The 20,482-nt window shown below is 33.2% G+C and overlaps 2 protein-coding genes and 1 non-coding gene across 5 annotated transcripts; 2 read left to right on the forward strand and 1 right to left on the reverse strand.

Annotated features, from left to right (window-relative positions):
• The first annotated feature begins 13 nt into the window (after window positions 1-13).
• LOC100815080 (VAN3-binding protein) lies at window positions 14-3,883 on the forward strand. 2 transcript variants are annotated; one of them, XM_006581380.4, is made up of 9 exons: window positions 14-258; window positions 460-734; window positions 1,110-1,163; window positions 1,535-1,603; window positions 1,720-2,089; window positions 2,436-2,600; window positions 2,733-2,782; window positions 3,504-3,561; window positions 3,653-3,883. In XM_006581380.4, coding segments are annotated over exons 1-9 (1,242 nt in total). In that variant the 5' UTR covers window positions 14-257; the 3' UTR covers window positions 3,853-3,883. The 2 variants fall into 2 exon arrangements, with proteins under 2 accessions (XP_006581443.1, XP_006581442.1); XM_006581379.4 differs by lacking the exon at window positions 14-258 and having other exon boundaries at window positions 283-734.
• LOC100815612 (uncharacterized) lies at window positions 3,448-17,776 on the reverse strand. The gene is made up of 10 exons (XR_005891850.1): window positions 16,312-17,776; window positions 6,733-6,859; window positions 6,489-6,639; window positions 6,266-6,375; window positions 6,053-6,155; window positions 5,434-5,623; window positions 5,293-5,340; window positions 4,792-4,899; window positions 4,539-4,679; window positions 3,448-4,098 (listed from the first exon to the last, which is right to left on the reverse strand). It is a non-coding gene; the product is annotated as an uncharacterized protein (transcript).
• On the forward strand, window positions 9,116-10,664 carry LOC100793258 (aquaporin TIP4-2). 2 transcript variants are annotated; one of them, XM_006580945.4, is made up of 4 exons: window positions 9,116-9,247; window positions 9,359-9,518; window positions 9,604-9,842; window positions 10,159-10,616. In XM_006580945.4, exons 2-4 carry the CDS (start codon window positions 9,392-9,394, stop codon window positions 10,531-10,533), a joined length of 741 nt encoding a protein of 246 aa, XP_006581008.1. In that variant the 5' UTR covers window positions 9,116-9,247; window positions 9,359-9,391; the 3' UTR covers window positions 10,534-10,616. The 2 variants fall into 2 exon arrangements, with proteins under 2 accessions (XP_006581008.1, NP_001242569.2); NM_001255640.3 differs by lacking the exon at window positions 9,116-9,247 and having other exon boundaries at window positions 9,379-9,518; window positions 10,159-10,664.
• Window positions 17,777-20,482: the final 2,706 nt, after the last annotated feature.

Below are 20,482 nucleotides of genomic sequence, written 5' to 3' on the forward strand. Positions count from 1 at the left end.
GAGATGGAAAATCAAAAGCAATAGCTTAAGTTGGAGACAAGAATGAGTGGCCTTTAAATTGGGTCCTTTTGCTTAGCACTAAGAATCTTTTACATTGTTTTCATTTTCCTTAATAAAAAAACTTAGAAACAACGTCAAGTTTTCTTGTTATATATCACTGTTGCTCATTAGTCTTCTCAGCATCTTGCCCTCGCTTCTTCAATTTGATTTTTCACCCTCCTTCTTCTTGAGTGATTGCCACCTAGTAAATCTTTACAAGTGAGTGGTAACATTCTTTGGTTGGTAAAACTTCTTTTCATTTCAAGACAACAATTGAATTGTCTTCTTCAGACACTAAAAGTTATCATATGAATATATAGAAACTTTGACAGAATATGACCAAGAAGACTTCATGCTTCTTGTAGTTCTTATGATTAAGTTTCATTCTGATGAAAGCACCTAACTCGTTTTCAATTTCAGTGAGCCCGAGCGCCTCTAACTCTATATGCTTAGTTCATCAGTTGGAGAACATAGAAGAGAATGCTCCTGCAGATTGGCCTGCATCATCCTGTCCCCCTCCTGATACTCCAACTGAATCTATGGAGTTCCTTGCTAGATCATGGAGTCTTTCAGCCATGGAACTCTCCAAAGCACTGCATAGCACCAACAATTCGATCTCCACTGGTATAGAGATGCCACTTTCATGCCCTTCAGGCCACCAATTTGATACCAAGTGTTCCACCGCTTCAAAAGATGTAAGAACATTGGCTGTGTTTAATTTAAGAGTTATTTATATTAGGCCATTAGCACTTCTTTTAGCTACTTTTTTCTTACTTGGCAATGCAACATGTAAACCGACAATCATGCAAAAGCTATGTTAGTTCTCTTAAAAGATATTCTATTTCTATGCCACACACACACACCTGCACGGGGGAAAAAGAAAAAAGGAGGAGATTCAAAGCCTTCCAAAAAGGGAATTTCAGGGGAAAGAATTTTTCCATAACCTAGATCCCTTTTGTTCTGGTCCTAGGATTCTTCAATATAAAGAAACATCTAATACTGCAGTGTGTGTCTGTCGCTTTTATAAGTTAACATTGGTTCTGAACTTCTGATGAAAGATTTTTGTGCAGTTATCTAACGGGTGTTTCCCTCCATTTTCGCCAAAAGACAGTAATGAAAAGAAGGTACGTTACTGCTACGTGTTAACTTATAATAGTGATAAATATGATCATAATGCGCAAGAAACAATTTGGCCCATTTTTCAGTTTCAATTAAGAATTTGAAGCCTATCATTTGGCCTTAGCTTGCTTTCATGACAAACTTCTTTTTGTTGTGGGCTAAATGAAATTTACTTTTCACAAAAAAATCATCTACTAATCCTTGGGAAATTCAGGCAAGTCAATCATCAAGTGCAGTAGATTTATTTTCCTCTTGCTAATAGCTGTGAACCATGAATTACAAACATTCACAGGCCACAACTACCAAACCTTGTTTTACACAGTGAGTGAATCTTTAGTGTGTATAAATTAATAACACAGTAATCTGTCATGTACAGGATTTACTTTTACTCCATCAAGCACTCAATCCAGAATTCCTTTCCAGTCAAAATTTGCTCAGAAATGGGGTATCTTGCAATCAACCTCATGATTATCTTCATCATTATACTCAAATACCAACTCAATCTGTTACTACTTATTTGTTTCATTTATTTTGTTATTGGTGCAAATTATTGCTCCCCAGCTTTACAGGAGCTTGCTAAGAGGGAGGACAATGGGTAGGTGGTTGAAAGATCAAAAGGAGAGGAAAAAGCACGAAATTAGGACCCATAATGCTCATTTACACGCTGCAGTATCTGTGGCTGGTGTTGCTGCCGCTATTGCATCAGTTGCAGCTTCAATGGCATCGCCTGAAATGCCTTACGCAAACCAAAAGAACCCTCCCCTGGCTTCTGCTGCAATTGCATCTGCAGCGGCTTTAGTAGCCTCTCACTGCATCGAGATTGCAGAAGATATGGGGGCTGAGCATGACCAAATCTTAACAGTAGTCAACTCTGCGATTAATGCAAAAACTAATGGAGATATTATGACTTTAACAGCTGGAGCAGCCACAGGTATCAGAATTTAAAGTTTATTTCTCAATCTTTGACCAAACTGAACTATAAACAGCTTCACTTGGTAGTTGATATAAGTAGGATGAAAGGATTCGAGTAAAAGGCATACACCAAATTAATTTTAATCTTCAGGTGGATTGCTCAATCTGCAGTTTTTACCAATTCATCTTGATCCATAAATCAACGTATGCCCAAATTAAAAACAAATGTAAAGAACAATAAATATACTTAATGAGCAACATAATGGTAAGAAAAGCTGGGCTAAAACATGTAATCTGAGTTCATTTCACATAGATATCGTCTAATACTAACACGAAATATAATGAACTAAATGCTTGGTTGGCAGCCTTGCGAGGAGCGGCTACTCTAAAGGCAAGGCTGCAGAAGGGGCCTGGAGCTACTGCAATTCCTCTAGCTGAGGAAAAGTGTAATGAAAGCAAAGAAGCAAACATCTTGACAGCACTGGACTACGTCTTTAGAGGTGGAGAACTTTTCAAACGTACAAGAAAAGGTATGTTTTTACTAACATGTTTGCAATAATGGCTTCATAGAAATGGAAAAGAGTAAAAGAAAAATGCTAAATGTTTAAAGCAATTTGCATTCCTAACGTCAGTAACCATGCTATTTTAATTGTTAATACCAGGAGATCTTCACTGGAAGCAAGTGTCTTTCAATATAAATTCAAATTTGCAGGTAATTGCTAGAAGACACTTCATATATCCATTAACAAATCATATGCATGAGTTCCAATAATTTTGAAGTTAGTTACGAGGGCATAGGGACAAGAAAATTTGACTAAATTTAAAAAAAAAAATCAATTTTGGATACATTGTCAATGTATTGGAATGAATGCAGTAGCAGCTTTAAAATTAAATTTGAAATAGCATATAGAAACTAGGTATGGCCATCTTACTATAATCTCATCATATCAATCAATTATACATTTGTTTGATATTGAAGCATATGTTAACTATAGTATTCGTAAAATTAAAGGCATCAATCAGTCAATATTTTTCTAATAAAGACTCGTAATTTTTTTCTACATCAAAGTATGAGCTGAGATTCAAGGCATCAATTTAGATACTTGTATTGCATGTTATATGTAAGTTTCTTAATACTATTTAATGAAATACTTTTTGTAAAGATGGCTGCCCAAACAGCCTCTCTCAACTCAATTGGTAAGGCTGGTTTAACTGATCCTCCCCAGATTCCACAATGGTGGGAGCCTCATGAGAATTCAGAACTGGACTTATGGCAATAATGTAATGTATGTAAAACTATTTTTATATACATTGACAGACAATCAACTATTAACTCTGTGAAAATCACTTTATAGATCAGAGAGAATCATAATTATTGGTTGTGCTACTATCTCCATTGCGTAGTTATTTGGACTAATACAAATTGACAACAGGTTGTCATCAAAATGAAAAGCAAGCATATGGCAGGAACATTCACGAAAAAGAAGAAATGTAAGCAAAGTTTCATACACAGCATCTATTTATTTTATTCTTGCCACTCTCTGTCAACAATGTTAAGGTATGGTATGGCCTAAAATGGCAGATATAGTCACCGGAGTTTGCAATGATATCCCAGTTTGGCCCGGAAGGGAGAAGGAAGACATCAATGAAAAGAGGGCATATTTTGGAATAAAAACAAAAGACAGGACAATAGAATTTGAATGTGTAAGTAAAGGAGACAAACAGTTCTGGCTTGAGGGGATCCAGTATATGTTGAATTGCCGTGTCAAAGTAACAATATAAAAAAAAAAGGATTGACATTGGGATTGCTGTATATATGCCTCTTTTTTTTTTTTTCTTTCCTTTTCCCTCACACAGTGATTGGAGGGGTTACTTTATAAAGGAGTAGAGTTGACAGTACCACTGTAAGATTTCACTGACAAAATTGTTGAGACTACCATTTCAGTGGAGATGTAAGGGATCTAGTCATCTAGAACCATGTTATTTTCACTCTAATTCCTTCAGAAAATCAACATTATCAACAAATGCCTGCAAGAAGTAATAAACAAGTCAAGTCAGGTTATAAAACAAATAGAGGCTCATGTGAATTTGAACATTTTAGGAAGGATTTCATTAGTGCATTATGCCATACAAGAAGTATTTCAACTTTCAAGGTAAATAATTAGAGAACTCTAAGTAGACAGGTATGGAAAAAATTGTGGTAACAATATCAGAACATTTGAAGCACAAATCAAACTCTAAATTTCCTCAGGTGTGTCCATTTTGGTGCTGTGCAAAAATCACTAATTTATCCATGTCATTCCTCTCACAATTACACTATCTCATTACGCATTACACATTCCACCCATCAATTCATCAACTAAACGCTTGTGACTTCATTAGTGGATGTAAGACAATTTTTTAGTGACAAAAAAAGTCTTAAAGCACATGATAAAACACATACAAGCAAAAAGATTAAAAGGTAATACCAATTTCCAACCATCAGGGTCCAGGCAAGCTACAATCTTGGTGTTGATACCTGGCAAGGGCCCAGGTTCACGGATAATCTTCCTTCCACATAATTTGATTGCTTCTGCAGTCTTATAGACATCATTTGTGCCTATGGCAATCTTTTCAAACACAAAATGAATTGCATTCTTACAATGACATGCAGAAAACATTCACGGAGGCCATACAAAAATAAAAAAATTACTCTTGAAAATAGAGAAGAATAGAATCTACCTGTGCATAACCATTTCCTTTGTCATAATTAGTGACGCCATAGTTATATGTCAGTTCTAGAACACTATTCATGTATTCAGGACCATAGCCCATAAAAGCTACTGTGTACTGGAAAACAATCACAACCATTGATCAGCAACGTCTATAGGTGGACATGGAAAGGAAAGCATAGCAGAGAATTATCACGAAAAGCATTTCACAAAATCCAAATAAAGAATTAGCACAAAATATTCACCAGGTACTAAATTTCTAAAACTCGATTATCACTTGAACGGAAATCATTAATACCTAGCCTTCAAAAATAGCAAACAGATTTCAACAGGGACAGACCTATGTCATGTTCATGATTTAGGTAGGCTAATAAGATGGAAAGCACAACTATATAGTCAGCACATCACACTGTAAGCTTTCTTATGTAGACATTATAAACATAAATCTAAACAGTTATGTTAGGAACACAAATAACCATGCAACTGATAAATAACTGCAAGTAGAAGTTACCTTCTGCTCAGGGTTGTCCCTCTTGCGGAGAAGTTTCATTCCAGCAGCCTTTGAAATCAAACAAACACAAGGAAAAACATTAAGCTACTAGTGATGAAGGAACCTTCACGATAAGCGGATAGGATCATTAAAAACTACTCACTTTTCATAGAAGGCTATGACACGATCAATATCACCTACTCGAAGCATCACTTGGCATAGGGGTTCAGATGTAGGTCTTCTCTCCAAAAGTTCAAACTTATAGCCATCAGGATCTTCAATGAGTGCAATTACTGCACTGCCATCTTTAACAGGCCCTGGTTCCCTTGTAATTAACCTTCCCTCCTTTTTCCTTTATTAGATATATTCTCTTGTAAATCTACGAAGTTGCAGTACAAAACCATAATAATCTTAATTGTCTCAGAAAAATCATACAGCATATAGATGAACACTGAACACCAAGAAATGGAGATTTTGTGCTAAAAGTCGCTCTTAACTGCCATTTAGTTGTTAAATTCCTAATTTCATATAGGAATTTTTTTCTGTGACCATAAAAAAAGAATTTTAACAACTCACCTTAACTAACGACTTCATTAATTCAAGATAAATGCTTGACAGTCATTCAACAAGTGCAACCAAAAAATACAAGTTTTTTTTGGTATTTAAAAATTTAAAATAACAGTTGCATATACATATTGAAGTAAAACAAAACCCAGAATGCATTAATGAAAATCAAACAGTTTCTGTCCTTTGCATTGCATATATGTAGTTCCAGTTGTACACAATAATGAATTATTATGTTTTAAAAAAATGGCTTAAATCTTCAACTGCAACACCAAAATGACCAAAGCCACTTCCAATATCATAGTTATCCACTCCATAATCTGCAATCTCCATGAAATAGCAAGTATGATGAGAAGGCATTTTGTGATAAGTTGAAAGCATACGCATACCGATTATGCAGAAAGGAGTGGCATTCAAGTCTGAAACTCACTGTAAGTAAGTTCAACTGTAAAATTGGACTCTTCAGGCCCATATCCAAGAAAAGCATTAGAATATCTGTCTTCTGGTATATCACGTTTTCTCAATAGCTTCATGCCAAGGCATTCAGTGTAGAACCAGCACCCCAACAATGTCATCAAATTGCATACAACATCACCGAATCGAATTTCACACACATTTATACTAAAGCATCAATGAAGCATCATTTCCAAAATTAAAGTACAGCATACTTTATAGTCTTCTCCAAGTCTCCAACACGGTACACAACATGGAGAAACCTTCTGTTGTCATTTTTGACCCAGTCAAACAAATTCTTCTCTGGTTGGGCTATTTTTTCTGCACCAAATAACTGAGCTTGTGGGAGAGCTGAATAACCAAATGGAGAAGCAGAGAACCAAGTTATAATTATGCTATTTCAGGCTTTCTGAGTAAAATGGAGAAGAAAGGTGCATAGATTACCAATGCCACCAGTGGAGACAAGGTGAAAGAGAGCAAGTCTTCTTGATGAAGCACATGATGATGATAAAGTGGTACATGGTCTCAGCATTGAAGCAGCTGGTAACATTAAGGATGATGCCATAGCTAATCAAATAATGTTGTTCCTTAATTTTCTCAGTAAGTCAGTGTACACTTTCACACTCCACCCAACATCCGTGTCTCTCCTATGTGAGTTGTAATATGGTGTACTATTTTCTTATTGGCTATTGCTATATCCAATAATCCAAATTCATGCTGCATGTGTGGGTATGTAAGGGACACAATTTACAGACTTTCATGGGATTTGGCTTATTATCCCGTGCTTAAACTTAAACCCAGAATATATATATATAGGATTATAGGATGAGAAGAGAGTGTAAACACCCTTCATTTTTTGAACACGGAATTTTTGAGTTAAAATTAAATTTCAGCTACAAGATTTTAATGTTTAGCTGGATGAACATGTCATTTGTCAATAGCCACCACGTATTCAAATCCCAATCACTTCAATTATTTATGGTAATACCGTAATATTCTTATACCGCAATTTAAAGAGTGTTAGCTAAGTAAATAGTAGGTTTATTGTCTCTAAATTAATTTATATGGTGACTAAATAACTTTGGTTTCTAAATCAGTTTCTAATTAATAAATTTGTAGTAATGAAGAAGCTTAGCCCGCCATAATGGTTGAACCTTTTTGTTGGGAGAAATAAAATTTATTTCAATAATTTATACGTCAGTTTTATGATTTTTGATTTTTGGCTATAGGATCTTGTTTTTAGAAAAAAAGAATATAGTAAAAAAGAAGCTTAGCCCGCCGAGATGATTGACTTATAAGGTTTTGCTTTTAAGTTAGCCATATTTTATTTAATTAGTTTACATGAAAGTTAAAAAAAAAAATGTATCGTAATTGAGATTTTTTAAATACCAAATATGTACATGATATCTCAATAATGTGCTGTACGTAGTAGGTAGTTTACGTGTCTGCTGCTTTTCCTTTATTATTTTGGCTCAAAGTGGAGGGGGGAAAGTAATATCGCAATAATGTGCAGTACGCAGTTTATGTGTCAGTGCTGCTTTTTCTTTATTATTTTTGGCTCAAAGTCCAAGAGGAAAAAGTAGAATCTCTGCTTGTCCACATATATCATTACTAGCACCAAATGTAACTTCAACCTTTTAATTTATATGGAGTAATTATGATCAATACTGTAATTTATAAGGACCGGTCCTGTATCTGAAATTAAATTTGCCTATAATTCCGTTGACCTTAGTGTCATGCTCTGGCGTCGGAGAAATTCTTACAAATTAGTATTAGGAAAGGATTATTCTCTTTTAAAGAAAAACTCGTCCATAAAAAATTGAGGTGGGTACAGTGACCATGTAGTGACAGATCAGAAGAGAAAGTAGTGGCATGGCACCATCGTCATCATGCATGTGAAAATACTAATTACTAAATTAAAGTCAATAGTTTTTGTTTTTATTTATCTATTTATTTTAATGTTGAACTAAAGCAGAGAGTTGATGGCCCTCTGGCTAAGTTCTAGCCCTAATTCTCTCCCTCACACAGTCAGAATTGAGAATTGATAATATTAATATGAATTTAGTTTAAAAATAAAGAAATTATAAAATAATAATAATAATAATAATTTGTTTAGATAGGGGCTATACTGACTGGTGACTAGTGAGGCTGAAACCATTTTTCTCCCCTGGCGGGGATGGTGTAAACTGTAAAATATGAAATATATTAAATTAATTGTATATTTTAAATGTAATATAAATATACTATTATAAAATATATACATCTTTGAGCTATCAAATAAATCATCACATTTTTATATACTTTAAATAGATGTATACACCCATTAGAGTGGTCAAAGTCTTTATCAATATTTTTTTGACAAAATTTATTATTCGTCTTCTTTTTAAGGTACTTTATTCATTTTTTTTATATAGAATAATTGAGCCAGATCGATATGTAACGGCATATCTTGAACTTGAATATAAATCACCTTTAAGCTAAAACATGAGACACTTTTAAAATAAGAAATCCTATTTAATGTTTTCAAATTTAGTGATTATTAGAAAAGAGAAAGAAAGAGATATTCTAACAATCAATGTCTAGTAAATGCATTGCTAAATGTAATAAGCATATATATAGTATATATTTTTTATCTGTTAAAAAAATAAAAGCATGAAATATTTTGAAATTATTATAACTTAAGTAGTTGGCTTGAATTGGACATGCAATTATGTTAATTAAATATTTAGAAAAACACTTTATTGTCCATAGGGAGTCGTCCCCCATAAAGAATAATGAAACTTACACAAATTTATAAATTTCAATAGTTAAAGAATATGTTTAAAAAAGTGTGTAAGAAGGTTATGATATTAACACTAGTCTGTGTTTGATAATAATAATTGATATTAGTCAAGTGAGGAGGACAGCATGTGCAGTACTAGCAAGCATGCAATGCATTCAGATGACTGGCACATGAGAGGTTGGACAAAATTATTAATATCCTTTTTGTTAGAGCATAATAAAGCTATTAGTCAACGATTGGATTTCTAAGCTGTGAAAGGTAATTATTAATTTGCATATAAATTGGCAGGATATGGGAAGCAAGTAATTGAGCAGAGTAGCCATGGCCAGAATCGCACTTGGAAGCACCCGAGAGGCCACTCAGCCAGACTGCATTCAGGCCCTCATCGTTGAATTCATAGCCACCTTCCTCTTTGTCTTTGTTGGCGTTGCTTCTTCCATGGTCGTTGGTATCTATCTTTAACACTTTTTTTTGTTTTCAAAAACTCTTGTTTAACTCCTAGTATAACTTGCTTTTGGTCTCCTTAATATTAGACAAGCTTGGTGGGGATGCACTAGTGGGATTGTTTGCTGTGGCCGTGGCACATGCACTTGTGGTGGCTGTAATGATCTCCGCCGCCCACATTTCTGGTGGCCACCTCAACCCCGCCGTCACCCTTGGCCTCCTTGCCGGTGGTCACATCACCATCTTTCGTTCCCTGCTCTATTGGATTGATCAATTAGTAGCAGCTGCAGCTGCTTCTTATCTCCTTTACTACCTCTCTGGAGGACAGGTAAAAATCTCATTTTTATTAATTATTTTAAATAACAAAATCTATAATATTTTTCAAATCAAATTTACCCTTAAGCAGCTCCTGGTCAGGACTTCCATCTCTAGGTTCTTGTATATGAAAGAATATCTGGTGAGAAATATTGTCCCTTAAATCAATCTTAATAATTTGAGAATTTAACCTCTAAATTTCTATTGTGAATTACTTTAATTTGCCAGATCAAATGCATCTAATGAAATGATTTAGGACATTTTAAGTAAATTCATGCACTTATGTTGTAAATTAGCATATGTATCAATGTGTATTATTTGTTTTGCAGGCAACTCCAGTTCATACGCTGGCCAGTGGTGTGGGATATGGTCAAGGAGTAGTTTGGGAGATTGTGTTGACGTTTTCTTTGTTATTCACTGTGTATGCGACCATGGTGGATCCCAAGAAGGGAGCACTTGCTGGGCTTGGGCCCACACTGGTTGGGTTTGTAGTGGGGGCCAACATCCTCGCTGGTGGGGCTTACTCCGCTGCTTCTATGAACCCCGCAAGATCTTTTGGGCCTGCTTTGGTTACTGGCAACTGGACTGATCATTGGGTTTACTGGGTTGGGCCTCTCATTGGTGGTGGCCTTGCTGGTTTCATCTATGAGACTTTCTTCATTGACCGATCTCATGTTCCACTTCCTCGTGATGAAGAAAGCTAAACAATATGATTGGCAACTTGCACTTTCTTCATTGGCCTTGCTGTATTTTCCTACTTAAGTTAATAAAATAACAATATTTCTTTTGTGTGTTGTGCATGTTTGAAAAGGTTTATTTATATATAACCATTGTTAATAATCTTTCTTTTTAAAATTTCTTCTTAAGATAGGATCACCCATTTAGTTCAGAATTGATATTTCTATCTAAACTTTTATAGATAGGAATGATTGAATCTTATATCATGTTTGGATAAATTTCTCTATTAGTATCTATAAGATAAAAAAAAAGAAATAAACCTATATATAAGTTAAAATTAGCTTATTATAAATTAAAATAAACTTTTTTAAAAATTAATATAAGAGATTTTCTACAAGTTAATTTAGGGGGGGTGTTGTTTGATAGTCAAATGTAGTCAACTAATTAACTTGTCTATAATTATTTCACACACAAGTAAGAAATGCTTCATCTACATCATACACACAAGGATGGGCCTAATTATTTTCTTTAATATGTTTTGTCGTTTTATATGTCAGAGAAACATGTTTAATTATTCAATATGGACTTTGTGATCTGATGTTTACCTAATTAAACACGACAAGATATAAACACACAGTTGTACGTTAGGCTTGTTATTCTTGTACTATACTATATGTCTAACCAAAATTAATTTATTAGCACTAATTTTTTTTTTTTTTTGAAAAAAATTTGTTAGTATGAATATTATGCGTTAATATTAACATTATTATACATTAAAAGTGTGTATAATTTTCTTACTACCAGCAAATATTGTAATTGAATCATAAAATACATGTACAGACTAACAGACGTATAGATTTAGTTCTTCAAGCTTTTTGAAAAATTATAATTTTGTAGTTTTAAAATAATTTAATCATGCATTAAATTAGTTTGAAACCATTAAGTAATATAATTAATTCTTAAATGCGGCGGAGCTAATAATCGTTGATTATTCAGGCTCATGGGAAACTTTGCTCTCACTCTTGTCAATATCGTGTTATTTATGTCCCTTTCTACTATTGGAAACGCTGAGAAGATGGGGTATATGTTTACTATCCAAAACCAGAGAGTCCAATAAGAATGTTGAATTCAATATTTTCTCTTCCAAGTTTGAAAAAGAATGTTACTATCTCTTTCCAAGGGCAGGTTTTGAAAACCCAACTCCTTGCCAAATTTAGAGCGGAATGCACTCCCATGGTCTCCACATAATGGGGTAGAAACTAGGTACGTAGGGATAAATTTGGATAAATTTATTTATAAATAAATTTACTGCTGATGGATTCTTATTCTTGTTTTTGTTATTAGCTTCAAAATATGAACCAGATGATCGAGTAATCCTGGTTGAATTTGAAACACTTTGTTTATTGGGGATCTGAATGTTAGGTGACTAATCTCCATTTTTGTTTGGGTTTGGGGATATCATTACTTCTACCTCCTTTGTTTGGCAACATACTTCATCTCTTGCATTCTTTTGCCATTAAGTTCTGGTTATGAGTCAAGCTCATTTGTTGGTTTCATGATTTCATCTAGTTTTGTTACGAGCCATGTGATGAACAAAACAAAAATCCATCAGTTTGAGAGAATGGCTAAGATTTATGTTTTATTTTAATTTTATGTAATTATATGCATTATATGAAACTAATTCATTGACTCTACACTTGACTTCTGATTAACTTTTACATGTAGTTTTACCTAACCCAGAAGCATAATTTTTCCATAGTTGTCAGTGTTACAAGCTTTGGCTTCTTTATAACTTTAGTATCTCAGACCAGAGATGATTGTTTTGGATGTTGCATGAATTTTTCTGAGTTTTGATCAAGCTCTATACATATTGCATCTACACTTTCTAAAATGGAGCTCTATACATATTGCATCTACACTTCTTTATAACTTTATTGCGGTGTGATTGTGTCTACTATTGCATCTACACTTTCTAAAATGGAGCTTTATACATATATTCATTGTGTGCAACAATGAAGAGATCGATGTGAGTCATCCAGACTTTTCAATGCGGCAAAACTCAATGGTTATATTCCTCCAAATAAAGAGATCTTAGCACTTTTCTCTTGAAGTTCCCTTTAAAATAGAATCATTCCTTTTAATTTCAATAGTAGATTTATCTCCTTAAAGCTTAAGCTATTAGGTGGAGACCATGAATGATTTTAGGAGAGAATATATAGCTGAAATTTGGTTGGAGAAAATGTTTTTATTTGATTAGCCTTGTTGTTTCTCCTAGTGTTTTTATTTAATAGGTATAGGTTATGCTGACAAAATACCAAACATCTGGACATAAGTTGTTGAAGAAACCCGTGGATATGTGGCTTTAAATGTAAATCTTCATTTTATTTGAACATTGTAGGTAGTGAAACTGTGGCAAGGGAAAAGATATAATGGAATAAGTTATAGGAGACAGGAAGACCAGCAAGGACCATTAGGTTATCAATCCCTTTACATGATGCTCAAGAATTTTTGCCTCTACCAACTTCATTATGCTTTTCTAGGATTAGGATAGGAGATTTTGAGCAACCAAACACTCGTGTTATACATATGACTACCTGTAATAATTTTATTTCGATAAAAAATTTAGGTGTAAGCTGCCATATAATTATGCATAATGATTTCAGTTGTATGACATAATTTTTTATAGTATATTAATTTCATTGCAAAATTTTGATCAAGATAGTATAATTTCATTGCTGAATTAAGTCTCATATGAGACAATTAAGTATAATTATATTTGCACATATAACTACTGTCATTATTGAACAAAAAGCACAAAAAAAAATTTAATAATTCTACATCGATTGATGACAAAAACGATATAGAAAGTACTTCATTCAACATCGGTTATTAACAAAAATCAATGTAAAATGGTACAGACTTCTATGACGGTTGAGGCCACAAACAATGTAGAAAATACACCATTTAACATTGGTTATTAGCCAAAATCTATGTAGAATGGTTTAATATCTACTACGGTTCCCACACACATGATGTAGAAAAATTGTCATTCTACATCAGTTATTAGAACAACTGATGTAGAATGATTTATGATACTATTATGATTTTGACAACGTGCGATGTAGAAAGTATAACATTCTACATCGGTTATAGGCACAATCGATATAAAATGGTTTAGAAATATTAACTTTCTATGACAATTCGACGCTAATAACCGATGTAGAATGTTCACTATTCTACGACAAGTTTTATAAGACATCCGTCTTCAAACGTGAGGTATTCTACATCGATCAAATAATCGTCGTTGTAAGACGTATGACTTTCAACATCACCTGCTATGATGATGCGTCATAACCAATATAAAATGGTAAAAAGAACCAATGTAAAAATGTTATTTTCTAGTAGTGTTAGATACAACAGCAAGATATCAATAGTATTAAGTTATTAACTTCAACAACTCCTTGGGACCGATTGGGTTCGACAAGGGCATCTTTATGAACTAGCAAAAGGAAGCATTAACTATCAAGACCCAAATTGCTAACTACCAAACACAGAAGTCTGAAGCAAATTGCCAATACTTCTAATATACGCATGAAAGAAAAAAGAGCATGTGCTGCTGTCTCCACCTCATCTTTAACATATTGTGTGTTTTAATTGGCCACGAGTTGAAATTTCTGTAATTAATTTTTTAAATTAATAAATAGTTGTTTTTTTGGTAAATACCATGATTTTTTATATATCAAAAAATCAAATACACTAGTTTTTAAAATTATAAATAATAGTTTTTCCGATAAACTAACTATGATTTTCTATCACCAAACCAAACTTAACACATTCATTTGGTCAATTGTTATTCCTCTAGTGCACTGGCCGATATGCATATAAAGAGCAATTGGGGCAATTTGCTTCTACAAGCTATTTTTTTTACTTGAATTAATTTAATAAAAATCTATTTTTCTCCCATAAAAAAGTATTATCCTCAGAATTTTTTTTTGAATGAATGTAAAAAATTATAACAATGAGATTATAATTTGTAGAAGCTTAATTTTTTTTCTAAGAAATTGTGTATTTTTTAAAATCTTATAATATTTTTCTTTTTGTAAAAATATTATTGATAATTTTTTTTTTACCTTCACTACAGAAAATTTATGGATTCATCCCTGCTCTTGTGTGAAGAATTTTCATGAATCGGTAGAATATCATGAGAAGCTCTTTCAACTAATAACGGCATATTTGATTAATAGTTCAAGAAATATTTTTTGGTTTCGAACATATGTTTAGTGAATAAATTCAGTTTCGTAACATGTTTAATTAATCTCAAAAGCATATATATTTATGCATTAAAATTTTGCCTTTTAACTTAATTTTATAGAAATAAGACTTGAATTTTACAAACACAATTTACAAATTTTAATATAACCAAAATTTAAGTTTACAAATTTTAATCAAAACATCCACAAAGTAATATCAACCCAAGAGTTTGATGAACATATATGGTGTTGGTTTACGTAAGCAATTATGATATTTTATAGATAGGTCACTGCCTAGAAAATTTGGGTGAAAAATGAAAAGAAAGAGAAAATAAATGTATAAATATATAACTATAATAATTATCAGAGACAAATCCACTTATAATATAGTGTGGGGAAATTAACCCCACAAACATTTAACTTTTCTTGATATAATTATATTATAATTACAAATTTACTTTCACAATTTGAAATATACTATAAACTAAAATAGTACCAATTCATATTATAAAAGTATAAAATAGTACTTACTGAATGCGACTGATTATTTTACCGTACTCTCTCATGTGTCATAATCACTTTAACACTATTCACCTTCCTTGGGTATACCCGTACTCTCTCACAGTCATCATGCAGTCATGCACCATTCACCTTAACTTACTTGTCTTTGCGTTGTTCGTTACATAAGTCAAGATTGCTGTCACGAAGTGGTCCATTAATGCCAATGGTCTGCACTCTGCAGCTACTTGTTGCATTCCTCAATAGCTAGCTACTTCACCACCGAAGAGCGTTGGTATATACGTAATTGATCATAAATCATCCTTGTACAGAAAAAAAACAGATGCTACTCTACGTGTTCATGATCACATGGTTTTCAATTGCAATTGCCATTTTATCATCACAATGCTTATTGACATCAGAAAATATTGCAGAAAAATGTGACCAATGCAGTAGAACCTTTATATATGTTGTGGTAGCAATAGCAGATATATAGATACGGTAATTTAAAACCTTGCACATACACATATATCAACTCATTACTCATCGCGATTACCAGAAAAAAAAATACTAACTCATTCATTTTATTTATTTATTTAATAGTAAATTTCAATTCATCGATCCTAAACCAGTGACGCATTCTATGCGTACCAATCTACTGTTTTATTACAAGACAAGGTTATTAAGCTATTTAAAGTAAATAGTAGCAGCTAGCCAGTGAACTAGCTAAAAATTTCCGTATATACTCCTATAGCTAAGTATAATAAAGAGCTAGAAGATATTACAAGAAAAATGAGACATGCTTGCTTCTGGTTATCCTTCTACTCCTTGAACTAGCGTAGGGGAAGACATACTAATTAATGACGATCAAGGTTTTTAAAAAAAACCATCGCGGTCACGGTTTCCTTGCCTTCCTTGATATTGCGAATAATTAACGTGATCACAATTGTGGTCCAGACACTCTAAAAAGCTTGATGTTGCGGCCGAAAACACAGTCGCGCCCGAAATGTTGTTTAAAACCTTGATGATGATTATTAACTAGTTACAATATTCCTACTGAAAATAGCTACCTTGAAGCTTCTTCTCGACCCAGGAAGGAGACAAAACCGGGCTCATGTCGTAGTCCCTAATCTTAACCCTAGTGGCAGCTTCACACTGGTCACTATACTGACTATAGTCCATGCACATCTTTTCATCGGGCAAAACCTTAATCCTCCATACCTTAAATGTCTGGTCCAAACTAGCACTATACACCAAGAACCCCATTACAACCTTTTCCATCTCAAGGCACGCAGCCAAGCATCTCACTGGCCCTCTATGCCCATCCAAAACCGTCAAACACTCGTGGTAGCAACTCCCTTCCTCTCTCCTCCAAACCCTAATTGTGGTATCCTCTGACCCACTGAATAACATGTTCCCAACCGTTGCTAAACAAAGAACCGCAAAACGGTGACCCTGCAAGAACCCTCCGTGGTTAAACCTATAACACAATCTCTCCTTCTCCCAAAAATTTATCATCCCATCCGAGGAACCTGAATAGAGGAAACAGTGGTTGAACGAGCAACTCAATGCAAGAGCGTTAACGGGTGAAGGTTGGAACTTGAGAGTCATGGTGAGAGTGTGCGAGTCTTCAGTGTAAACCCTTCTCCATATCTTCACCGACCCGTCAGAGGAACCGGTGAAAAGACAACCATCGTCTTGGTTCACCAATATGGCGTTGACGTTATCCTCGTGTGCCACGAACGAGTCAACGCATTTTCTGTCGGAGACACGCCACGCCTTCACTGTTCTGTCGTGGGAGCCAGTGTACAAGAGACCCTCGGAGTGGTAATAAGCCATGCAAGAAACAGAATCTTTGTGCTTTGGCGTGTTTTTCCCTCTCGAAGGGAACATAAGAATAGAGGTTTTTCTAGGGAGTGTACCTACTTTCTTGGACTTGAAGCTATCTGAAACGGTGAAGGTCCATATTCTGATTTTGTGATCCTTGTGCGTTGAGAAAAGCATGTTGCTGTAAGCCAAAATGGCTCTCACCTCACCAGAGCTTGCTTTGAGGTACCCTCTGTCCATGCAATCTGGCTGCTTCCACACGCGGATTCTACTGCTGTTGGAGCCGGTGAAGACCAAGCCCTTTGTAGAAGCTGCGATTGCGTAGATGTTACCTTCGTGGCGGTGGAGAGAAGCAATGCAGTGGTAAAGAAGAGAAGGTGAAGGGGTTGGGAGAGGGGAAAGTGTCCATGGTGAATCTGGCATCATCATAGGGAACATGCCATCGGAAGTAGTTGAAGGTCTTGGAGGACTAAACTGAACGTCTTGTTCGTTTATCTCTCTGTGGGTTTGGACGCGAAGGTGAACGGGGGATTGTGGCGGTTCTGGTTTTTCGGTGTCCATTAGGCTGAGGAGGGTTCTCTTGCCATAGAAATGATCCATGACATGGTGATGGAAGAAGAATAGGTTCTTGGAAAAATTAAAGAAAGTAAACTACTATAGTAGATAGTATGGTAAATTGGAAGTATACAATTATCCTTCACCGTTGGGATATAAACAACCATAATAAGGGTTTCGACGATGGGTGGCGCGTATTTATTAAGGTATAAATGTTTCTCAACTGCTCTCTTATTGTTGTTCTCGAATCTGCATGGTTGGACCCAAGTGACGCATCGCCCATCTTTGGTTTAGTTTTTCTTTTTTTCTTTTCCATGTTAATATAATGCTGTGCATTCCATGCAACATAACCCAATCACATAAATAAATTTAATATCATATTTTAATTTAAAATCTTAAAACTATGATTTGTGAATTTTTCCTTATTTATATGTGTTTAATTTTCTATTTTTTTCTAATGAGATACTTCACCTCACAATAGTCAAAGTTTCAAAGAAGAACCTTTTAATAAATTGATTTTCCAAATTTTAGTATGCATGTATGTTATATTATATATTGTAGGCTATATTTAATTAGTTTTAAAATGTTTTTTTTTTCATTCATGAATATAAAAGTATAATTTAATTATAATGTAATCACATATGTTTTATACTGCAAACTGGTTTTTGATTGTTAAAAAAAACTGATTATAGATTGTTACCTCATTCAAAGTGGTACAACTTCTGTGGCAATTATTGTAAAATTCATATGTAAAGTGTTATCTAATTAGTTTATATTGTAAAAATATTTATATTGATAGTATATCAATATCAAATTAAAAAATGTCACAAAAAATCTCAAGAAATTATTATTTTTTTCATTATTTCTTACTAGGTGTTTAAGGACAAATCTTGCAATTCCTAAGGTGTTTTTGTTAATATGGATGAATTATCGATGTGAAATTAATTCTAATATAAGTTAGAGAATAATATTAACACCTATGGAACAGTAACTGTAGTCCTATGTTTAGTTACACTTTACTTTCCTAATTATAGTCAACATGCAATTTTGCTTCTTAACGTACGTACAATTTTTATTTGAATTTGGTCCTTATTTTTTTTTTAAATAATACAGTTAAGTCCTTCAAATTGTTTTAATTAATTGCTATGATGAAATCATCCTATCAGTAACTATCCTTATAACTTTGTTTTACTCAAAACTTAGCTCTATATATTTTTAATGAGTCTTAATAACCAGTATCATTAAGAAATTGATTAAGAAATGAAAAGAAAATAATATTTATCATATAAATTATGAGAGTCTAAAAAAAATCATAAATAATATAATTTTAAGTATTTCAATTAAAAAATTTCTGTTTTAAATTTAAAAAAATACTGTTAACATTGGTGATTTTTAATTTGATGCCTTCATTGGACATCCACGTATTTGTCGTTTGGCCTAGATAATGAGGGACAAACGTGGAGGACAATTTAAGGTAGAAGTATCAATTGGGTAGTTCTGATCATTATCATCAAGCTGACCAACTACGAGAGGAACTTTCTGATTTCTATTATTAGTATGGCTGGTAGAATTTTAATGTTCAGTATTGAATTTCGTAGATTTATTGGTTACCCGACACGTAACTTCTTAGCACTTGTCCATGTTGAAATGATTGTTGTAACTTTAATATTACCTTGTGAAGTTATTAGGAGTGTAAATGTCACCGCCAAATTTGCGAACTCTGCATGGATTAGCATCAGATGTGTTTAATTTTTTTTTATCTGGAATTAATCAGATATGTTTAATTAACTTATAAGTAACGCTATTCTTATAACATTTTCTTTTACATTTTTAAAAATATTTGTTTATCATACGGCTTTTCTCGTATTTTTTTTCTGTTTTCTTTTCTTAGTTATAAACATTTTTTTTAGATAAGTATTCGTTATAAACATTGTTTATAAAAGGGTATCGTGTAGAGTTATACTTATACCTATTACATTGTTCAAATTAACATTTTTCTAACATTATACAGTCGTGTGAAAAAGGAAAAGGAACTGTGGTGCAGCTGCGAGTGAAATACGGTAAGAAAAGAGGTTACAGGATAAGCTCTGTCACTAAATCCTTGTCAGAGTTGGGTGGTTCAGTTGCAACTGTGGTTATAGCGTCCTACGGTAGCACTGTGGCAGTTCACAGCATTTAATGCGGTGGATGGTAGTGTACATCAAACAATTTAAATTTCATAATAATAAAAAAGGGAAATACCACGAGGCCAATTGCACTTGGGAACGTTCGTTCGTATGTAATGGAATTTGAAGCGAATTTATCATTATTCTTTTCTACTTAAATTTTTGATAAAATAATGATTTCAATTTGAATTTAATTTGATTAAAATTTACTAATATATGAAATAAAAAAAGCATCAATTCAGTTTATTAACATTTTATCGTTACCTAATTTTTTTTTATTAACATCATATATTAAAATTAAAAATATATAAATTAAGATTAAGGTATATATTTTAACATAAATTATATTAATAAAATATAATGTTGTATTACATAAATATTATTTATCAAATTAAAATTATATGGAATATAATTCAAACCCGTAGGTAAATCACATAAAGTCTAATTAATAAGAACTTAACCTCATAAAAGTTAATTTATGCTTAGAATGTTAATGGGGTATAAGATACTTACCCTTATTTTAGTTGAATTGCAATAGAGTAACGATAAATGTCTACCTTAAAATGGGTGAGTTAAGGGGGAAAGAAAAGAAATATAATTAGAAGAAAAAGACATAAATAGAAAGAAAAAAAATGAGAAATATAATAATTAATGTAATAAAAATAAAGAAAATAAAAATA

The sequence above is a fragment of the Glycine max genome, chromosome 6 (assembly GCF_000004515.6).
Source record: "Glycine max cultivar Williams 82 chromosome 6, Glycine_max_v4.0, whole genome shotgun sequence".
In the NCBI taxonomy this organism is placed as follows: Eukaryota; Viridiplantae; Streptophyta; class Magnoliopsida; order Fabales; family Fabaceae; genus Glycine; species Glycine max.

Excerpts from the sequence above, each read along its gene's own strand:
- LOC100815080 (XM_006581379.4), top strand. The coding sequence starts at position 429 with ATGAAAGCACCTAACTCGTTTTCAATTTCAGTGAGCCCGAGCGCCTCT. Across the intron at positions 1,164-1,534 it reads AAGACAGTAATGAAAAGAAG|GATTTACTTTTACTCCATCA; the intron begins GTACGTTACTGC and ends TGTCATGTACAG. Across the intron at positions 3,562-3,652 it reads ATTCACGAAAAAGAAGAAAT|ATATAGTCACCGGAGTTTGC; the intron begins GTAAGCAAAGTT and ends CTAAAATGGCAG.
- LOC100793258 (XM_006580945.4), top strand. The coding sequence starts at position 9,392 with ATGGCCAGAATCGCACTTGGAAGCACCCGAGAGGCCACTCAGCCAGAC. Across the intron at positions 9,519-9,603 it reads TGCTTCTTCCATGGTCGTTG|ACAAGCTTGGTGGGGATGCA; the intron begins GTATCTATCTTT and ends CCTTAATATTAG. Across the intron at positions 9,843-10,158 it reads ACTACCTCTCTGGAGGACAG|GCAACTCCAGTTCATACGCT; the intron begins GTAAAAATCTCA and ends TTTGTTTTGCAG.